Genomic DNA, 21,520 nt, shown 5'->3' on the forward strand with positions numbered 1-21,520 from the left:
ATAAAACGAGTGTGTCTGTTTATACTACAGTATATTCCTATACTACACGTCATTTGTGTATTGCCAAATCCCATCAAACATTATCTCATAGTAAGGCAGAAACCTTTACAACATTATACCCGTTAGATGAGGAGCTGCGATCCCAAAACAACCTGTGGATGAAATTCAACAATAAACACGTTTTTTCTAGCAATCTTACATACCCTAGCTTTAATACCAAACAATAACCACACCCCGGACCTGACCTAAACCTTCTTCTAAACCTAAAACCCAAATTGTAACTGTCCTCACACATAAAACACAGCTATTCCTACATGGAGACAATGGATTTATAATCACAACCAGTCTGTTATTGTGTAATCCTTAACCAATAACCACGATTCACAACTCATCACAAACCTTAACCCTTATTTAGCTTCATCTCTAACCTAAACACACAAACACACACCTCCCCCTTTGTAGCCCCTGTCATCCCCATGCCTCGTGACGTCAGAGAGTGGTCTTTAAAAGCCGCTGGTTGCCGGAGCAGCGCGTACTTTACGCAGCACTTTACGCGCGGCCGGAGCCTCGATTGTGAAACGTGGATTTGCGATCCATCCCAAACTAAAACGGAACATTTCCGTAACACGAAGTACACAACAGGAGAGAGATTGAGTCTTTGTGTAAACTGGAGGAGAAAAGAATATTTACAATATCCTTTAAATGAACTGTGGTGACTGAGGGAGATGCGTTTAGGTAACAGGTGGCACTTTGCTTTTGTGTCAGTTTCTTCTCCTTCTCCTCCTTCTTCTTCTTCTTCATCATCACCATCAGTGGGGGAATGTGCGTTTTGAACACGGGGGTCGCGCAGGTCGCACGTGCCAAAGGAACAACAGCATGGACGCAGCGTCTTCGTGAACTTTAGAGGTGAGCGATGCGCTGCTCAGAGCGGAGTCAAGAGTGAAAAGACGAGCTCCGATGAATGGACACCAGGATGTTTTCTGGTCAGGATGGTCTGAATTACAGCTTCAACCTGAGCGATGGGCAGGAGCTGCTGGACACGCCGGCGTACCGGGGCAGACTCTCCCCGACGGGCTTCACCGTGCTGTCCGTGGTGCTGGGCTTCATCATGACTTTCGGCTTCCTCAACAACTTAGTCGTGCTGCTCCTGTTCTGCAAGTTCAAGAAGCTGCGGACGCCGGTGAACATGCTGCTGCTGAACATCAGCGTCAGTGACATGCTGGTGTGTTTGTTCGGCACCACGCTCAGCTTCGCCTCCAGCGTCCGCGGCAAGTGGCTGCTGGGGCGCAGCGGCTGCAGCTGGTACGGCTTCATAAACTCCTGCTTTGGTACGTGCGCTGCTTTTCTCATGATGAAAAAAATATGCCTGAGCACAAACACCACACCAGACCAGACCTGACCAGACCAGACCAGACCTGATTAGACCATCTGTTGAGGATCTAATGTGGTTTAAAAGAGAGAGGTGTTTCATTTTACATGATGAAAGGCAGGGAAATGTGTTTGTAATCAGTCAAATATACGTGATGAAGTTGATTTGCCACGTTTTACATTTTTGTATTAAAGTCGCTTTTAACCAGATTTACAGCAATATTAAATACATATTTTCACACGTTATACATCAAATGCATAATCAAATTTATAGCAAAGTTTGATTATCTAAACGCTAAATCCAAAATGTTAGATCTAATTGTGCAGTGGGCGTGGCCTGAGCGGACAAGATTAGAGTGGGCAGGTCCAGAGCATGGCTCATTTGCATATTTTTTTCTTTTCTTTTTGCCGTTTTCAAGAACAGTACAGTAACCAGACTCAGACATGTAAAAATAAAGTAAAAATAAATCAAATAAGTAAAAGTAAGTGAAATAATAAATAACAGGGGGGAAATAGCCTATTTTCTAAACATAAACTTTGGTTTAAACTTAGTCAAGATTCAAGAATTCTTTATTGCCTTTATGTGTACTCGGCATTTAGTTCGGTGGTAGCTCTCAGCTTCAAATCAAAACTTAAAAACGCACAAGACACGACATTATAAACGTGTGCAAAGTTAAATAGCATTAAATAAAGTGGAATTTATACAGTGACGTGTTATAGCAGCAGATCACAAATGCTGCCGTAAATCTGGTTAAAGAGTGACTTTAACAAACTCCCCATTGTGACAAAATGTCGCTGTTAAATTCAACATGAGCGACTCTTATATTATATACATATATTACTTCAGCTGAGCTGACACATGATGACACAACTGAAACAGACCTGATAGGTAGACTCTTTAAAATAATTATTACAGTTGGGTAATGTACAAACTGTCTGCTGGTTTTCTTTTCTCTTCACAATTGTGTCGCCTTTCTTCCCCAAAGACTTTTCTCACAAAGACTTTTCAGCTTTTTTCTTCACTCATTTTTCATAGGAGATGCACAAACAAACACACTCACATATCTATGTAGCTATTCTTCTTAGGACGCTGTACTAACGCCATTCATATGGACAGTCGGCCTAAACTCATGGTTCTCAAGCGGTGGCACAAGCTTCCTCTGGTGGTACTTGGAGGAAAATCAGAAATATTGTTATATGTGGTCGGCGTGGAGCTGAGGAATTTTGACCAGAGTGTGTAGAAAATGAAACAAATGAAAAAAATTATAATTTTAAAGTCGCCTTATCTCACGCTCCATCTTAATCGAATTTCATTATACCAGTGTGTGAAGTATATGTGAGGTAGAGGAGGATGATGAGAGAGCAAATGATGTTATTGGAAATAAACAAATCTGCCTCCTATGAAAAGTCTGTAGCTGACAGATTATTTACTTTAAGGTGGTAAATGGTATAAAAAGATCAGTGTTTATGAACAGAAAAAGTTCACACACACACATACAGAAAATAAAGATATCCCCCCGAGGCGACTGCAGATAGTGATTTCCCGTCGGCACTTAAATCTTCATGACTTTTCAAAGTGATTTTGAATGAATGAACACTTTGTGCAAAACAGAGTTGATTTGATTTTTCATATCTTACATCATCCTTTAAGTCTGACTCTGTCACATAGAGCAGTGTTTATTCAATTAAGTGGAAGCAGGTTTTTGAAGTGGTTTTGGTCATGAGACTGTCCTCTGATGAACAACTTAATGCTTAGTCTGTGCATGTTGCGGCGTATTACAGTCAGTAATTGGATTACTTTTAATTGTTGAGTCCTCTTGTGAGATTAGTGGGTGGAAATGGTGGTAATATGGATGGATGGATTAGATAAGATAGATTCCCAGACTGGGAAATTATTCATAGGCGTGTTCCACGTTGGGTCAGTTCAATTGATGGCGTTATGGTTGGAAGAAAACATGGACGCAAACATTTCTGGGGCCAACAGTTGTGAGCAAAACCACTCAATTTCAATGCTCTACACCAGCGGTCTCAAATTCAAATGGTCTGCAGGGCCAATGAGCATCTAGTCTGGTCAGGAGGGGGTGGGTCCAACTGTCTGGAAAAAAAGCTACTGTTCAGTCGTGGTGGACGATATGAGCCAATATTATATCCCGATTCTCCATTAGGACATCAAAATAAGGTCTATTTATGACAGAATTTCAAAATAAAAGTGTTTGTGCACAATAAAAACATATTTATGATGCTAAATAACTCATTATAACTTGATTTTAAGAGGTGGGCTGCATGAAATCAATGGATCCACGAATACAAATTGAGAAGTGCTATGTGTACAACTGAGTTAATGTAAAACAAATAAGAAAGAAATGCGATTAACAGTAAAAGTCAATATGGTTTTTCTTTAGGTCTAAGCATGTGAGGTTGGAAATACAAAAACTGGAACATACCATTGTGCCTCATTGCATTGTACCCATGGTGAATTGGCATTCACTCCAGTGTCAAAGGACCGTGGTTCAGCTCAATTCAATTCAATTCAGTCACTTTATTTATCCCAAGGGGCAGAGAGTAGCACAATAAAAGCATAATTAAATAAGTAGTCATAGTGCAAGTTGTGCCAATCTCAGCTGACATAGGGCAATAGACGGAGTACGGTCAATTTAGAGTGAGGGGTGAAACAATAATAATCTTGCCTTTTTAGCTGGTAAAACCCAAACCACATAATCCTAATTAAGATACAAAAAAGAAAATACAGCCGTCTACCACAATTCCCCGTCTCCCAACTCCCCTGTCTGTCCTGGAACCAGAAATAAGTCCTTGCTCTCTCAGGGACCTCTTTTACCCGAACACCCTGCAGCACACAAAGGAAAAGGTGAGTGATTTTTTAAACTGCAGCACAAGTACACAGGTTTACACAGCATTTTTTTTTTGCTGATTTCCATCATTTATTAAATCTGCACACATTGCTGCTTTCTATTCTAATAAGCCTTCCTTTTCCTGGCGAGTGCTGAGCGACCTTCACAGCACCTCCCACAAGACAATACAAACATTTATTAGAATATTTTATAGAACAAGGCTGCAAATGCAACGTGGAAATCTTCTGTGCAAACACACAATTAATGTGCAAATTAATGTCATAGTGTGTCAAAGAAGTGAGTCATTAAAAGGATGTTTAATGAGCAGAGCATCCATTCTGTGCTGATACCGCTCAGTATTTGTTAGTGCGTCTTCACAAACCTGTTTCTTACCAAGTATCAATACTTATTATCACATATGTAGGTTTTTCTCTTGTTAAGAAACTCTTATTTCTTAAATTAGCTTAAATAAACCACATAAATGTTGAGAAAAGTGTGACACTTTGACGGATTTTTGGACAATGTGCAGTTGGCTCCGGTACGTTACAGGGAAAGGCCCAGCACGACCCCTTCATTTCCCAGTTTATTCAACTGCTTTGTTCTGTCAAACTGTGCCAGAATTATTTAATGTTTCCATACGGAGAGGAACTTCTTGTTTGTGTGGCATGATATTGAATGCAGGAGAAGGTGGAAATGGAATACTCCAGTCCAGTAATTCACCTTCACATAACATATTGACTTCACATGACACAGACTTGATTGAATTTATGAGATATTAAAGCCCAAGTCCATAACAGGAAGGAACATTATAGTTTGTGGTGCACAAACAAACGCACTGTTATACACAAATTGAATACAGAATGCATCACATTTCATTTATTTCAGTTCGCAAACGTCCAGAACACTCACCTTGTTCAGTACATCGTGTCTTCTCCACATGTGGGTTTTCCTCATGGGCACATTGAAACATCAGACCGTGTCCTGTAAAGTGTATGGAAATGACAGAGTCACAGGATTTTATTAGATTCTGACTTATTCACCCTGTTCATTTCCTCCAGAAAAGGTCCCTGCCACCGCCCCCATCACAAGTCTGTCCTTCAAATGAGATTGCAGAGGAGCAGCGTCTATGCATACTTACGTCACACTCACACCGCACGCACCATGACTGATCACCAGTTTCTCTCCAGCACTGCCTGAGGCCAGAGATAATTGAGGTTTAATTTAAAGTAAATGCATGTAAATGATGACCTTTATAGGACACAGTGTGCCAAGTCCTGCTTGGTCCTCTAAATGTTACGTTTAACATTCAGCATAATCGTCCCTGCAAAAGACCTAAATAGACAGTCTACTGCTCTAACATCACATATTACCTGTGGTCTCTCCCTGATTTGTTCTTTGCGCTCCCTCACTTGTTCTGTGCACTCCCTGATTTGTTCTTTGTGCTCCCTCACTTGTTCTTTGCACTCCCTTATTTATCTTTGCGCTCCCTCACTTGTTCTTTGCGCTCCCTCACTTGTTCTTTGCGCTCCCTCACTTGTTCTTTGTGCTCCCTCACTTGTTCTTTGCACTCCCTGATTTGTTATTTGTGCTCCCTCACTTGTTCTTTGCACTCCCTTATTTATCTTTGCGCTCCCTCACTTGTTCTTTGCGCTCCCTCACTTGTTCTTTGCACTCCCTTATTTATCTTTGCGCTCCCTCACTTGTTCTTTGCGCTCCCTCACTTGTTCTTTGCGCTCCCTGATTTGTTCTTTGCACTCCCTGATTTGTTCTTTGCACTCCCTGATTTGTGTTTCCATAGAATTAGGGTTAACTTCAACATATATATACACCCACACACACACACACATACTGCAAAATTTACAACATTCGCATTTTCGCGTTATGTTACATTTACATTTACATTAGTTTGCAAACTGCACAAATTGACTTGAAATCATAATCCCTTACTTAGACGTGTGAATGTAGTTAAGGGAGTGTCGGCGTGTGCGCACATGTAAAATTAGCAAAGGGGAAAAGAAACGGATTAACATGAGCATTATTCATACATTCTCGTGTCACAGGGGTTTATTAATGTAATGCAGAGGCTCCGTATATGGGGTCAACAAGATTAAACCTGCATGAGCCCGCTGCTGCTCTGTGGATGTTAATGTGATGTGATGTGTTACTCTTCACTCTGGCTCCTTCCCTCAGTCCAAGGACGTGTGGACGGGTGTTAGGTTAATTAGAGCCTCGACACTGACAGGTGTGAACGTGAGTGTGAATGCTTGTTTCGTCTTTGTTTTCTCTTTGCTGCTGGTTCTGTGACAGACTGGCCTTTTGTCCAGGGTTTACCCTGCCTTTCGCCCCACGTCAGCTGCCCGCCGCCTGCAACCAACCCTCTGCAGGATAAGTGGTAGTTAATGAATGAATGAATGAATGAATAATCGTCATATTTCTGAAAAGTCAATATGATGCTTGTTAATACCCAGACAATTTCATTCTATGAATCGCAAGCCTCGGCAAGGACGATGGTTATCTTGTCCTTTTTTTTTATTCGATTTATTTCATTTCATTTCATTCATAGAAAGATGCAATAATTGAACATAAACATGAATAATATTTTCTGAAAGCAGAAATAATCTTGTAGCATCTGACACTCTTTCACAGAACTCATCATCATTTTCTAACTAACCTCAGGCTGATATGTACACACACACACACACACACACACACAATATGGCATGACATTCAGGAAATTAATTTAATGGAATAAAAGTCTGAATATATATTGAATGAAACTTTGAATATATGGAATGAAACGTTTTATGTCACTTCCTGTGTCCACTGGCATTACACTGTGTTTCTCTTGTGCTCTGCAATTATTTATCTACTGTTACGATCAATTCACCGAACAAGCACTCGTTTTGTAAACTGATTAATACTTTCATACTCTCTTGGTGACATTTTCACTTAACTCTCTATATTTCACGTAGATTCACAGAATCTGTGTTAACAACCAAGGATTCACTTTTAATATCTTGACATTTCTCCACTAAAGTGATCCTGACCATGTGTTTGTTAAAATCAAGCATATAAACTTCAGTGGTTTTCTTTAAAATGCACTGTTTTGCAGGATGAAAGCCTAATTCCAGACACAGATGTGCGTCAGACATTGCTCGAGGGCCGTTAAACAAATTCACAATACCACAAAAAGACACAGTGTTAATACTTGCTGTACGATTATAATTAGATATTTTCATGTGATGATCAAAGTGACGTACATTGACAATCCCACATTACATAATATATATCCATTAAATCAGGATTTAGTGATTTGAAAGGATAAAGAGCTCCTAGAGTTTTGATATGATGCCTATGGAACATCAGAACATCATGACATTGCCAGTGAGAGCGTAACAAAACATGGAAGATTCTATTTACTCTGTGTTTATATGATTTGATGCTGATGTCAGTGGTTTGCGTAAGAACAGGTCAGCTATTGATGCCACACTTTGTTATAGAGAAGGTTTCAAAGCAAGGGTTGGGAAATAGAAATAACAGAAGTGTCCTGTTGTGCGCAGGGACCAAAATCCTATTTCATTTTTGGGGGGAACAGAAAACAGTCAAATTTCAGAGAGTATACTTCCTGTGGAAAATGCTGTTTACTCTCCTTTGAAATGTTTTTTTCAAAGTTGAGCCTCCAACATGTTCAAGTGTCTTACATCATTATATTAACTTTTCCTTTATGTTACAGTTTTTTTTTATGTTCAACCAGAAATACCAAGAATGGCAGTGGGGGGTCAGTGGCAATGATACACAATACTATATGACCCAAGTCTCCTGTATAAATATACATATGACTTGAAAATCGGTTAAAATTCTCCAAGATGTGATGATTTTAAAGACAAAGAAGTGGAAATAAATAAAAACAACCAAGAATAAATATGGATAAATAGTAAGTATATGTAAATAAATAGACATAAATAAGCAACACATCAGAATTCATGATTATTTTGACTATATTGTAAATTATCCCTTCAGAAAATGTATCCATTCATATATCTTAAAGTATATGACATTTACTGTACTTGAATATCAAAAGTGTGTCCCGTCTGATAAAGACTTTTTAAAATAGTTATGCCTCCTATTGAGTGCATGGACTTTTTTGTCTTAATTATGTTCCCTGTCAAGAGCACCAGTGGTTTCAGGGGACACCAAACTAAAGCCAGACGCACTTATTCAAGCGTGTTTATGGGAAGTATATTAAATTTCTGTTCACGGACAATGAAAATGTCAGTGAAATGTTACACTGTGGACATTTAAAGTAAGATCATGTGGGTCAATGAAAGATCTTATGATGGCATTTTAAAATGTTCACATCTACTGTATATTAAGTGCCAAATTAAATGACTAACCAAGCAAGCACTCAAACTGGATGAATGACCAGCGTAATTATGGCGATCTCGTTAGGATTAATCACCCACTAACCAGCCTGTGGCTGAACAATGGAGTACTCTGTATTCTCATCATTGCAACTAAACAAAGATGCCTCACACTGCTGCTGCTGCTGCTGCTGCTGCTGCTGCTCACACTCTCTGCTGTACTGAGTGCATTAATAAACAGTGTTTTTGCAAAAGGGCAGAGACATGGATGTGATGTCAGATGTGATTTGTTAGATTCATCTCGTTAGGCGTCTCTCCACAGGACCAGAACGCCCCATGATCATTTCCAACCTTGTTAGTGAAACAAAGTATGACACGGGTACAGTAACGTAGTGTTGTTTCCGTGAATGGCGTAAACACTGAGGGGAATAGAAACTTTGTTTTCCCACGATATGTTAAAGCGTCTGCTAGGAGGGACTCACCCTGCTCCTATGTTATTCTTATTAGTCTAAAATGTGAGGAATGTGATTTTGGGTGGCTCACGTCAGAGTTTTTGAGGATTTCATGTCTGGAGTTGTTGTTTTTCATTGCTTTCTTTGTTATTTTTCAGCATATTTCTTTCTCCTCTACTATTCAATTACAACAAAGCCAGGCCTTTTCCTGCAGCCGTAAGCAGCAGGTGAGGGCATATAAAAGGTACAAAATAATTATTTAATTATTTTAGTCATACCGGTCCTTTGTGTGTTTTGTCATATTTGACTCAGGCGCGTAAAATCAATAAGGTGCAACAGCATTTGTTTCTCTTTCAAATAATATGAACATGTGTCATAGATACGACCCACAAACATCTCAAAAGTACCTTTTCCACCTATGGTCCCAGCTCGCCTCGCCTCGGCACAGCACGGTTTAGGTTGGTTTTCCACTACAAAAATAGTACCTACTCAACGTGGGCGGAGTCATCACCGAAAGCATGAAACTGCCGGGATTTAGTTTTACACGCGACACACACACACACAAGCGGGTGACTAGTGACTTGTAAAGCAGTTGTTTTCATTGTAACTGAATCATTAGAATCATTAGTTCAGTACTTCTACTCCATGACCGGAGCACAGACTCCGTCTGACACAGTTACTGGACTGAAATACAGCAGTGCTGCCGCTAAATACGCCAGACTCCTCTGTTAAATATTGAGATTTTTGACATTTCCCTGGTAATTGTTGGAGATTAACCCACGTTTTTAGGATTGTTAAGTCTTTTTAATTGATCTACAGTTTGGCATTGTTCGGCTTGATTCTTTACTCTTACTGTGACGGTAGTCTAAAAAAAAAGTACCAGGTACAATGCGAGTGGAAACACGGCAAAAATGATACAAAAGAACTAACACTGCTATCAAACCTCATCAGACTACTATAGGAATTGGTGTAGGAATCTCTGAGGGACAGTGAAAATTTAATTAAATAATTTACTTAAATGAGTCTTTGGTGCAAAGTGTTTTGAACTACTTCACTTTAAAAGGTATTCTCACTGTTCCCTCAGTTCTGATGACAAACCAATACATGAAAACACAGACGTGGAGTGTCGAGTGTGATCTACGGACCCATGTGAAATACACTCCATAAAAGCTCAATGCAGCTTTCTTGGTTTCTTTATTACTGACTTGTGAAAGCTGTCAAATAAAATCCCCCCCGCTTTTATTGTAACAGCGCAAAGTAAAAATGGCAAACTCAGCCTCTCGGAGCTTAAATCTTGCGAATGAGAAACGGGAGGAATAGAAGAGGAGAGTGTAGAAGAAGGGTGCCGGGTCACGATTCTGAATTTAACTGAATTATAGTCTGCTATAGTCATTTTGTTGTGGTTTGAATAATAAATATTATAATAAAAAATAATAATTATCATGTATGATGGAGAAAACACGACGCAGACTCCACACTGGGCCCCTGTGGTGACGGACGCTGCACTTGTGCTACTGTGGAAACACGCGACGACAGGCAGCTGCAGGGGAGCACAGCTGCAGTCTGCCACAGATTAACAATATAATAATTAAAAAAAAATACATCACATAGTGAGCGCTGGTTCTAAAATGATTCTAAATTTAAAAGTCAGCCATTAATAACGTCATGCATAAATTATAGGTAATTATAGGTTCAAAAGACAGTTCTCTCTGTTTTATACAAGAGATGAGGTGGAAAATGTTAATGCTAAATGTTAAAAATAGGGGGAAAAAAAGAAGCTATAGGTATATTCTTGCCCGAGGACGAGTGGCCTCAGGTCATACAGCTGCATTAAAGCTCCTTAAAGGCAACTCTCGCTTTCAGTAAGAAAGAAAGGAAACGCTCACAGGAATGTGGAAACGACCTGAATAAGCATTCTGGGTGAATTTCTGCGATTTCCTTTCAGTTCGGTGGAGTTGTTAAAACACTGCGTGTGAAGGTTATACAGCTCGGACGTATATTCCGTTCCCCACGGAGTTTCCCGCTGCGCTAAATGTGGCAACGATCAACCAATATGAATTCCTTACGCGGTGATCAATTATTAAGTGGAGTGTTTGGAATCAGCCGAGTTTGATCACAACATTAACATCAAACTGATTTTCACATCACAGCAGGAAGCTCTGATTAAAAGATTCACAGTCACACATGAACGACTGTCAGTTTTCTTCTGGTTTAGAGTCTCTTTTTTTGAAGCTCATTGCCATGAAATAGCTCAATTAACGCCACACGATGTGCTTTTCTAGGTCTTGGCGGTCACACGGGAAGCTGCTTTACATTCACATTCATACACGGCATCTACGCCTTTTCAAATCACGCATTCAGCCGTCACCATGGGGTTTAGTGGCCGTCCACACGGAGACGCCTCCCAGAGTGGGAAGATCTCAAAATGCCGGCCTCGCGTTTCCGTGTAGACCAAGAATACGTTACTTCAGGAAAACGATGACCTCATAGTCCCACCTCTCTCTTGTGCTGTCACTCACTGTCTTGTATTTGGAGATTGTTTGACAGTTTTACCAACTACTGTCAATGAAACGTGACTGAAGTCAGTCTGAAAAGATGCTAGATGCACTAGTCCTGTAGACCACACTTCCTGTCTGTGTGTGTGTGTGTGTGTGTGTGTGTGAGACACTCCGCCCGCAGTAAATACAGTTAGATCGCACTTGTGCGGTAGAATTGTGCATTTCCTACTCGTAAAGTATTTAGGTTTATGATAGAAAGTCGGTAGATCTGTTCGCTAGTTGCTTTAAAAAGTCGCTAAAGTCGCTAAATATGGTCACAGAAAAGACACTAAACATAAACAAACAGACATTATTTTCCTTTCTTTCTCTTGGTTTATTCTGTCTCCATTTCTTTTATTATATCTGTGATGTTTACAGCGTCTTCTTCTGTTTTTGGTTTTGGTACAGTGCTAGCATATGAACTATAGCGTTTTGAGTTCCATGGGGACGGAGATATTTCCTGAAATGATGCCGCTTTTACAGGGAACTTTTTGAAAACGGCACAAAGCATAAACGATCTTTTCCTTTGCTGTATGAACGTGGCCTAAGTGTCTTGCCCAGGCACACATCTGTACTGTAGACTACAGTAAAGTATGTGGAGTATGTTGATGATAGTATTTTGTGAAAATCAAAGGATTGTTAAGATCAGGTTATTTTTTCTTTCCCACTGTTTTTAATGTCATTATTTCCTCACTTTCAGGTATCGTGTCGCTGATCTCCCTGGTGATCCTCGCTTACGACCGCTACAGCACTCTGACCGTGTACAACAAACACGGACCAAGCTACCGGAAGCCCCTGCTGGCCGTCGGGGGCTCTTGGCTGTACTCCCTGTTGTGGACAGTGCCCCCACTACTGGGCTGGAGCAGCTACGGCATAGAGGGCGCAGGGACAAGCTGCTCCGTGTCATGGACGGTTCGCACCGCGCAGTCGCACGCCTACATAATCTGTCTCTTCACTTTCTGTCTGGGTCTCCCGGTCCTGGTGATGGTCTACTGCTATGGTAGGCTGCTGTGGGCCGTCAAACAGGTACAGACACAGCGACGGTTTGTGTGCATGTGCTTGTGTTTATGACATTGCTCTATCATATCTGCCACTTGTAGCTGTAGTGCGTAACTTTGTGATTTTTGTTGTTATTGATGCAAGAAACTGGGGTGTCATGATTGACCTTTACAGATCATGTTGCCTCTGCTGCTTTGCACTATTCAATATAAGAAGAATCAGGCCTTACCTAACCCAACAGGCTACCCAGCTCCTAGTACAGGCTCTGGTCATCTCCTGCCTTGACTACTGCAATGCCTTGCTAACAGGCCTCCCGACCTGTGTTGTAAAACCCGCTACAGATGGTCCAGAACGCGCCTGGTCAGCCTAAAAGGCCACATGTGACCCCTCAGTTCATTGAGCTCCACTGGCACCCGCATCCAATTCAAATCACTGATGCTAGCCTGCAAAGTGCCCCATGGGTCTGCTCCCACCTACTTAAATGCTCTCCTAAAGGCCTATGTTACCCCTCGTTACACCCTGCACAACACAATCCAGACTCTTTTAATGCGTCGCTCCCCGCTGGTGGAATGACCTACCGAGCACTACCAGAACGGGGGGCGTCCCTGTCTATCTTCAAGAAGCTCTTGGAAGACCCAGCTCTTCCAAGAGCATCTTCTGTCCTAGCACTTACCTTACCCTCCCCCCCTCCGCGCTTGGATCCATTTCTGCACTCTCTCCCTCTGTCAGTCCACTGTTCCTATCTAGTGGAGTTCTTTCCAAGACTACTTCAATGTAGCTTATTCGTCTTTTGTAAGTCGCTTTGGATGAAAGCGTCTGCTAAATGCTTTAATGTAAATGTTGTAATTCTGCCCCTGGTTAGTCTTTGTAAACAGGAGCAATGTGACATTAGTTGTACGACATGTCCTTCATCAGTCAATCAAACTTTTTTTTTTTTTTAATAGAGCACTGTAACACAACAGTCACATTATTATTAATAATTATTATTATTAACAGCACACTCATCAGGGCTCATAAAAATGAGAAAGGACAAACAAATAGTCCTATGATTTCCTTTTGACTGCCTTTGTGGTGAAGACTCCACAGACCCCAAATTCAGATCAGAGGAGTTACATCAGCAGATTTCTACTCAGACCCGGCGCCAAGATAAAGTGATTGAAAGGGCTATTAAGAAATCCCAGGGGGCAAGTTTGAAAATTAAATACATTTATTAACCACAGCACCAATGCCTTAATGTGATCTCTTTAAAGAGCTGGACAGTTTGTTTTTTGGCAGCCACAGACAAGATCTACACATTTGAAAGTATTCCTTGTTGAAAATAAGAACAAAGCTATAGTAAGGACAACATATATACATGTAGCCTCAGGTAAAACACAAAGACATGCGACATATGACGACAGAGCTGATTTTAACACATGATCGAGGACGTCACCACGTGTCTTTGTGGTACTTATTTACCACAGCACAGCAGCACAACACCAAAAACCTCAAACAACAAGGACAGTGACATTGGCACATTGCTCTCTCTCAACTCTTTTATTTATATCAAAACAGCCCTGTGCCTGGTCTGAAACCCCTACCTTTTTTGTAATTCTATGGAAGCTCAAACAACTGAGGGGCCAACAAAGCCCAAACCATACAACCCACAGTAAAGACCCATCACTAATTGCAAGAACATGCTCCAAAGTCTTTGTTCGCTTTGTTTATGTGACCTCTCTAGCCCCAAGTGGTTCTACTCCTCCGTGTTAAGGCTGAGGAGCATGAAATATGCAGAAAATAGGCACAGATTGTCTGTGCTCTAATCTATGTCCACAAAAGTAGCTCCTCTATTTTACTGGAGGGAACATCCACTTCCCTCTGAGAGGAAATTAGTGCCTCTCTCTTACACACACACATTTAACACTTAAAATTCTTCACGATATACTGCTTTACTTTATTAGACCTGATAAACTGCTGGTGAAAAGGCAGAACATATCTGAATAATTCTTTGAACCTCTGTGCTGTTAGATGGTCTTTAAAGCTGTGTTTCCATCATGGTACAGTCCGGTCTGGTACAGTATTTGGTAGGCAGGGTGTGGACTGTGGCCAATGGACGCGACACAACAGACAACACAGGAGGACATCCAGCAGCATTTTTTCCTCCTGCTCAGTTTGTCTCATTGAGACGTCCAGCTTTGTATGAAAATGGGAAATTATTTTGTCTCCCAATCAGACTTTACCGTACCATTTTGCTCTGGTATCTAATGGGCTGGTTATTTTGGTACCATTCTTGCAAACTGAACAGTTCCACTCGATGGAAACACAAGTTTTTAGAACGCCGCTAGCTGAGGTCACGCAACGCTCACCACCAAAACAACGCCATGTTGGCGGGAAGCCGTTCCAGTAAAATCCACAGATACTATAATACAACCGGCAGCATATACTGTACATGTGTGCCAGGCTGTTTTCAAAAAAAGTGAAAATGGTGGATTAGCCGTTTGGGACAAGCAAACACGGCGAATAGTGGGAATTGAAGAGGGAGTGAAGGTTAATCTCCAGGAACAGAATTCAATTCTAATTAACTTTATCTATATCTTGTTTCGGAGTCAAATGAGAGTTTGTCAGAACATTGCAGGACTGGAATAACGTCTGCTCCGGCTGCAGTGGCATTTTAAAAGGTCACTTATATATTCAGTCTGTCAAGTTCTGTGATACATTATATTACGTAATACTCGATCGCCTTGGATTTAAAGTGTGCAGTGTACTCCCACGGCCACAGGAGCAGCTTATTAACACAGTTATGTTGTAGCCTGGTTTATTCATTCATTCATTTTCTACCGCTTTATCCTCCACATGAGGATCGTGGCAGGTGAACATAGGGTGAAAGGTCACCAGTCCTCCGCGGGGGGCGGGGAAACAAACGGAGAGGAACAACCATTTATGTTCACATTCACATGGATGGTCCATTTAGAGCAGGGTTTCTCAATCCTGGTCCCAAGGACCCAGCGCTCTGCATTTTTAAGATGTTTCTCATGCTCCAACATGACTGATTCAAAGTACTGCACAAGCCTGGTAATGAAACATTTATTTGATTGTGGTGTGTTGACGCAACATGGATGGAGTGGAGGGTCCACAGGACCGGGGGTTGAGAAACCTTGGTGTCCAATTACCCTAATAGAGACGGGGAGAACAGGCAGACAGACAGGCAGACACAGTGTCATCCAAACCAGCTTATGAAAATACTGTCACATCGAGGGTGACATTGGAATTGTGTTGTTACCGAGCCATACTGTGGAAACCACAGTGAAAAAAAGCTGCAACGTTGCTCTGATTAGCCTCAGATAACATGAGCGTAATGCAAATGTGAATGTATTGCAGGTGGATTCAGGATCTATAGGAACAGTAAGTGATAACGAGCTTTGTCATGTACGTGTAAAGCATGAATGGTTGTGACGAGTGTGTGGAGTTTGTTTTTTTTAGGAGTGACTTCACTTGCAAGTTAAATCCTTGTGACTTATTTAATCCACAGGGCAAAGAGGTTTAGCAAAGGCGGGGGATTATCACAGTGTTCCACAAACTGAAAATTCACTCAACCATCCTATTGTTTATCATCATTCTGATTCACCGCGTGTGAAAAAGACTTTGTTTGTTCCTGTGACACAAAGAGAAAGAGATGCTGTCGAACATAAACAAACACAAGAGGAAAACAAACTACCTGTGTTTGAAGAGGATGTTCCCGGACTCACTCACTCACTCACTCACTCACTCACTCACTCACTCACCAATAAGCAGCTTTTGTGTGAGTCACATTAGCCCGATGAGTTTTTCAGTTCATTTTCATTCACTTCATTAATGAAAAAAGCTGACACACACACACTCATGGCCACTTCATTAGGTACACCTGTTCACCGTCTTCACACAAACATCACATGGTGGCGGGGTCAAGGATTGCATTTGCGATGTGATTATCACAGGGAATGGTACATTTTTACACTCCTTACTCTCACTTTATTTTGAAAAACACTTAAAATGAAGGATAAACAAGCACTTTTACTGTGAAATATCATCATGAATATCTTAATTGCGATGTCGTGATGGAATATTGTGTGACATAAGCACTTTCTTTTTTTTTTTAGCATTACTGTAATCATGCGACGGTTTGTGCGATCAGAAACATTCCAACAGTTTCTGAAAGCTGAGAAGCTGCTCGCCAAAGCCAATGTGTGGTTATTACGGTAATTTCACTCGCACTTTTAGAGGAAGCCGGAGAATCAGCGTCTTTGTCGCCAGAGGAAAGAGTGACTCAAAGACTCAAAAAAGTTATTGTCAATGTGTTTTATACTGTTCAAATTTCTGATTTAACACGCAAAATCTGTTGTTCATGTACAACTGCAGTTTTTTTTTCTTCATTTTAAAGTGTTAAAACAGTATTTTAACATGCAGTAAATATTTGCCAGATATTATAAGTTATTCTGTAAAAATGGGGTAAAAACAGTTACAGGACATTCTCTGGCCTTTTTATGATTAAAGATGGACATTTTAAGGGTTAGAGGTTAAAGGGTTAAAAGTAGTTTTTTCCCCCCCTCACCGTTTTCTCTAGACACGCCCCCTTTTGACCAGTCTAGATGCTCATTGGCCCACAGGTCATTTGAGTAAATGCTCAATTTAAAGAGAGAATCTATAAGAGCAATAGACTAGGGCCGAGCGATTTTGAATAAATATCTTATCACGATTATTTTGACAGGAATTGTAACATGATTCATGATTATCAGAGAGAACGGTAATTCATTTTTTTTTTACATCATTATTCTCATTTTCATTCGAAAAACATGTTTAAAATGATGGACTGTGTGATATTTGTGCAGATCTGTGAGAAGCAAAGATGTTCCCTTCAGTCTGTAGAATAATGATATTTTGACAACACACATTTTGACTTTAACAAATATTGCTACGATTTGAAAATTGAAAAAAAAAGAAGGTCGATTAATTGTTCATTTGCGACTTCCTGTTGCGTTGAGGCCATGGTTACGATCGACGATCGCACAAAGTCGTGGCAAATAAACATAGTACCTAACGAACTATGCTCTCCCTCTGCGTTGCATTTCTAAGCATGAGCTCATCACCACTCGCTGCAACCAAAGATATTCAGAAAACCGTCTTTGAATGCACAACATGCTGCAGCAGCAGAACACCACAGCACGCCTGCCACTTCATTAGGTGTCCAGTGCACCTCATTAGGTTGCCCGTGAGTGTACATGTACATTAATTCTTTAACATATTAAATTAACGCCGTGCTAGATCAAGAAATCGTTAACATGAAGGGTTACGGTTCTTAGGACAAGAAATCGAACAAAGGTGCAGAGTTGGAAAAGCACCTACTGCCTAAAGTTTTAACTTTAGAAGTTAATTTCTGATTAGAAGCAAGAACAAGTCCATAAAAAGTTAAATGTACATAAAGCCTCTTACATTCCTGCAGAAAGGTCACTTTTGTCATAGTCCTCAGTTGTTTTAGTATAATACTTTTTCTGACTCATTCTGAGCATAAAAGGATTCCTGTGTGCGCAGTGTTTTACAAACTCCTCAGAGCGTTTTCTCAGCACAAACAAAGCTGCATTTTAAAGTTAATTCAATTCTTTTTGTTTTGTTGTATGACGTACTGACACAGGTGTACTGTATATACAGATTCCTGGGCTGTGGATGATCCCTGAAACCTGCAGGAGAAAAGCAGGCACATTTTTTAGCGACATAACAAATTACTCTAAATCTTAATCTACACCATTAGACCACATTTTTTCTCGCTCTCCCACAACAAAGTATTTCACAGCTGCTTTGTTTGTTTGTTTGTTTTGTCACCGAGGTCAAATTAAACAAAAGGATTCCAAACACTGAAGTCACAAAATACCACATTTGAACTAACAGCTGTGGAACAACAACTCCTGTGTGCTGTGATGCAAAATCAGTGATGATTGGGGGGAGTCATAAGCTTTATGAGCTTGTGACTCCTTATCTCCTGCAGAAAAAGTGGAGTCAGCCTCGTGTAAGACTCCACCGCAGACAACCAGACACATCTAAATAAAAGGAGAGAAACTCATTTATTTAAAGCTTCTTTCATTCCTCGTTTCTGTCGCGCTCCAGTTTATTGAATGTGTTTGAAGGCCAATTTATTTGACTCCTGTACCAATGTTGACCGAGTGCGACCGGATCACAGCGGCAGCTGCACCGAGACGTGAAATCACGCGTAGAATATACACGTTGTAACGTAACAGAGTACAAATACTTTGTTACTGTACTTAACGACAACATTCACATATCTGTGCTTTTCTTTGTTATGTATTCGTGCTGTCAGATAAAAGCGCTATTAACGGCGTTAGCGCAAACCCATTTTAACGGCGTCAATGTTTTTATCGTGAGATTAACGTTCTTTTTGGCCTAGCAAACTTTTTTGGTTTTTTCTTCCACACGTTGTTGCAACAACTAGTAACGTTAGAAAAACGACAACACCAAAAACAACAGGCACGCTGCACACATTTGTTTGGGCTCGCAAGCTGGCTAAAGAGTAGTGGGCTAACGTTAGGTTTTGAGTGAATGGCGAGCGTTGTGCGCTTCTCCGTATCCAACGCAGCCCGGATCATTTCTCGACGCGCTCCCCACATCCAAGTCATGATGTATGCAGTGTTAGCAACCAAGCTAGCAGACCTCCAAAGACCGCTAGCTCCTTTAGCTAGCATTAGCTCATTACGGCAACAACACATTAAACCATGGGACGGCACTTTATTCACAGCACTGCAGGGTGATACACATCCTTTTATTATTGTGCAGCTCTCACAATAAGAGGAATAACTCAAAATATGCAGGGTGACAGAGATATTGTCTCAATAAAGAAAATATTTGCATAAGAGCATTAAAAAAAAGAAATCAAGGGACATTTAGAATAGATAAAACGTGATTCATTTTGAACAACTTTTACTTTTTCTCCACTACATCTCCTCTAACTATCTTTGTTACTCGTTACTTCCAAATAAAATCAAAAGAAGAAGAGTTGGTATTATGGTCTGTATTTATATAGAGCTTTTCTAGTCTTTTGTGAGCGGTCTTTCACACCCACTGAACCGTCAACCTTGAAGGTCTCAGAAGGTCCAAATGTCATGAATGCAGTCAATATGAGCACAGGTCAAAGGCAGCAACGTCCAGTAAAATTACGGTCATTATTTGAGCAGAAACAGTTGAGATTACATCATCTGATTGCAATTATGTGTTGGAGTCGAGCCTCAAATCAGCGTGTCACCAGTGGACCAGTTGCTTGGATACGTGGGTAACAGTTGTGTCAGACGTTGTGTACGAGGTCGAAGTGAAGGGAAGAGGGAGCTGTGATGGTGGCGGTGGACACGGATCGATGTGAGCTTGTGGTTGTGACATAAGAAAGAAAAGGTTCAGTGGGTGGTTAAGTTGTGTCAGCAGTGTTCTCGTCGCTGACATGAATTCCCATCGCAACCTCACACGCTCCATTTGAAGGCAGTGAAAGAATGACACTGTACCTTTTCTTACGAAGATCAAAATTCACTCAGGAAATGGCAGCAGCTCGATTAACTACACCTCATCTTTGTAGCTTTTTAATGCTGTTGATTTTTTGTTACCGAGATTCCAATGTTTGTACTATTAGCTGAAGGGGGATTGATTTCCCTGTGCACACACTCACAAACTTTGGATGTAGCTATTCCCTTTCTTTAAAAGAGCAGATCATGTAAAGAGAAGCTTCTGACTGAGTGAAATGATTCTTAGAAGAGTCAGGATTATGTCAGTCTTCTGAGATTAAGAATTCTGACTTTTATATTCTGAGATTAACAATACTGATTTTTATATTTTGAGATTAAGAATTCTGATTTTTAAAATGTTGAGATTAAGAATTCTGATTTTTAAATTCTGAGGTTAAGAATTCTGATTTTTAAATTCATAAATCTCAGAATTCTGACTTTAAAATCAGATTTCTGACTTTTTCCTCACAATTCTGACTTTAATCTCAGAATTTCGACTTTTAAATCACAATTCTAATTTTAATCTCACAATTCTGACTTTTAACTCAGCATTCTGATTTTAATCTCATAATTCTGATTTAAATCTCATAATTCTCATTTTAATCTTTAATCTCCAATTCGACTTTAATCTCACAATTCTGACTTTAATCTCACAATTCTGACTTTAATCTCACAATTCTGGCTTTAATGCTGTTGTATTTATTTTGCTTTCTTTCAATTATTTTATTTTATTTTATTTTATTTTATTTTATATGTGGCCCTAATACTCTTCCCTAACATATTAATGTTGTTCATTGAGCAAAATAAATCAAGTAAGTCAAGGAGTCTGCAGCCTCTTCCTCCTACTGTTGTAGTCATTAGTCATATCAGCAGATATTGGTGTGTTTGCCGATATCCCATCACACATTTTAAAGCCAATATGTGCCAGTCCCGATATCACACCGATAATATCATGCATTCCCAGAGCAAATTACTTTTCATGTCGTCACTACAAGCTCAACAAGTGACTACGGTTGAGGATGAAATTATTAGCCCAAAAAGGCATTTCCAAGTGCTGTTAAACAGATCTAAAGCTTATTTAAACACAGCTTTTTCCAAACATCCTAGTATTCATTTTGGATACTTCTAAAATTTGATTTAAATTATCCCAAAAAAACCTTAAGAACTGACCTTTTTATTGAGCCACAGCACAAACCACTGTTGTGCAGTGATGTGCTTAACCTGGTAACGCTCAAAACGTAATATTAGAATCAAGTTAGAACTGATTTTTAATATTATTCACACAGTAAGGGTTTGAGCAGTCACTTGAGAATGCATCAGGCCAAAGATCAGTTTCAGAGCCACACATTACAGACAAAGACTGTGGAAAGAAAAACTGGCGAGAGATGAGTCTAAAGAACCCAGAACAACTGCAGAGACACTCGTGAAGGACTTAGCCAAGTC

General features: G+C 40.3%; 1 protein-coding gene across 1 annotated transcript in view; it reads left to right on the plus strand.

Moving 5' to 3' along the window:
- The first annotated feature begins 561 nt into the window (after nucleotides 1–561).
- Nucleotides 562–21,520, plus strand: part of tmtops2b (teleost multiple tissue opsin 2b) — a 30,716-nt gene continuing 9,757 nt past the window's right edge. The window contains exons 1-2 of the mRNA XM_058623202.1: nucleotides 562–1,328; nucleotides 12,268–12,593. Of these exons, the coding sequence (XP_058479185.1) occupies nucleotides 962–1,328; nucleotides 12,268–12,593 (693 nt within the window). The 5' untranslated portion in view covers nucleotides 562–961. The remainder of the gene's footprint in view (nucleotides 1,329–12,267; nucleotides 12,594–21,520) is intronic.

Source organism: Solea solea, chromosome 2 (genome assembly GCF_958295425.1).
Source record: "Solea solea chromosome 2, fSolSol10.1, whole genome shotgun sequence".
Taxonomy (NCBI): domain Eukaryota; kingdom Metazoa; phylum Chordata; class Actinopteri; order Pleuronectiformes; family Soleidae; genus Solea; species Solea solea.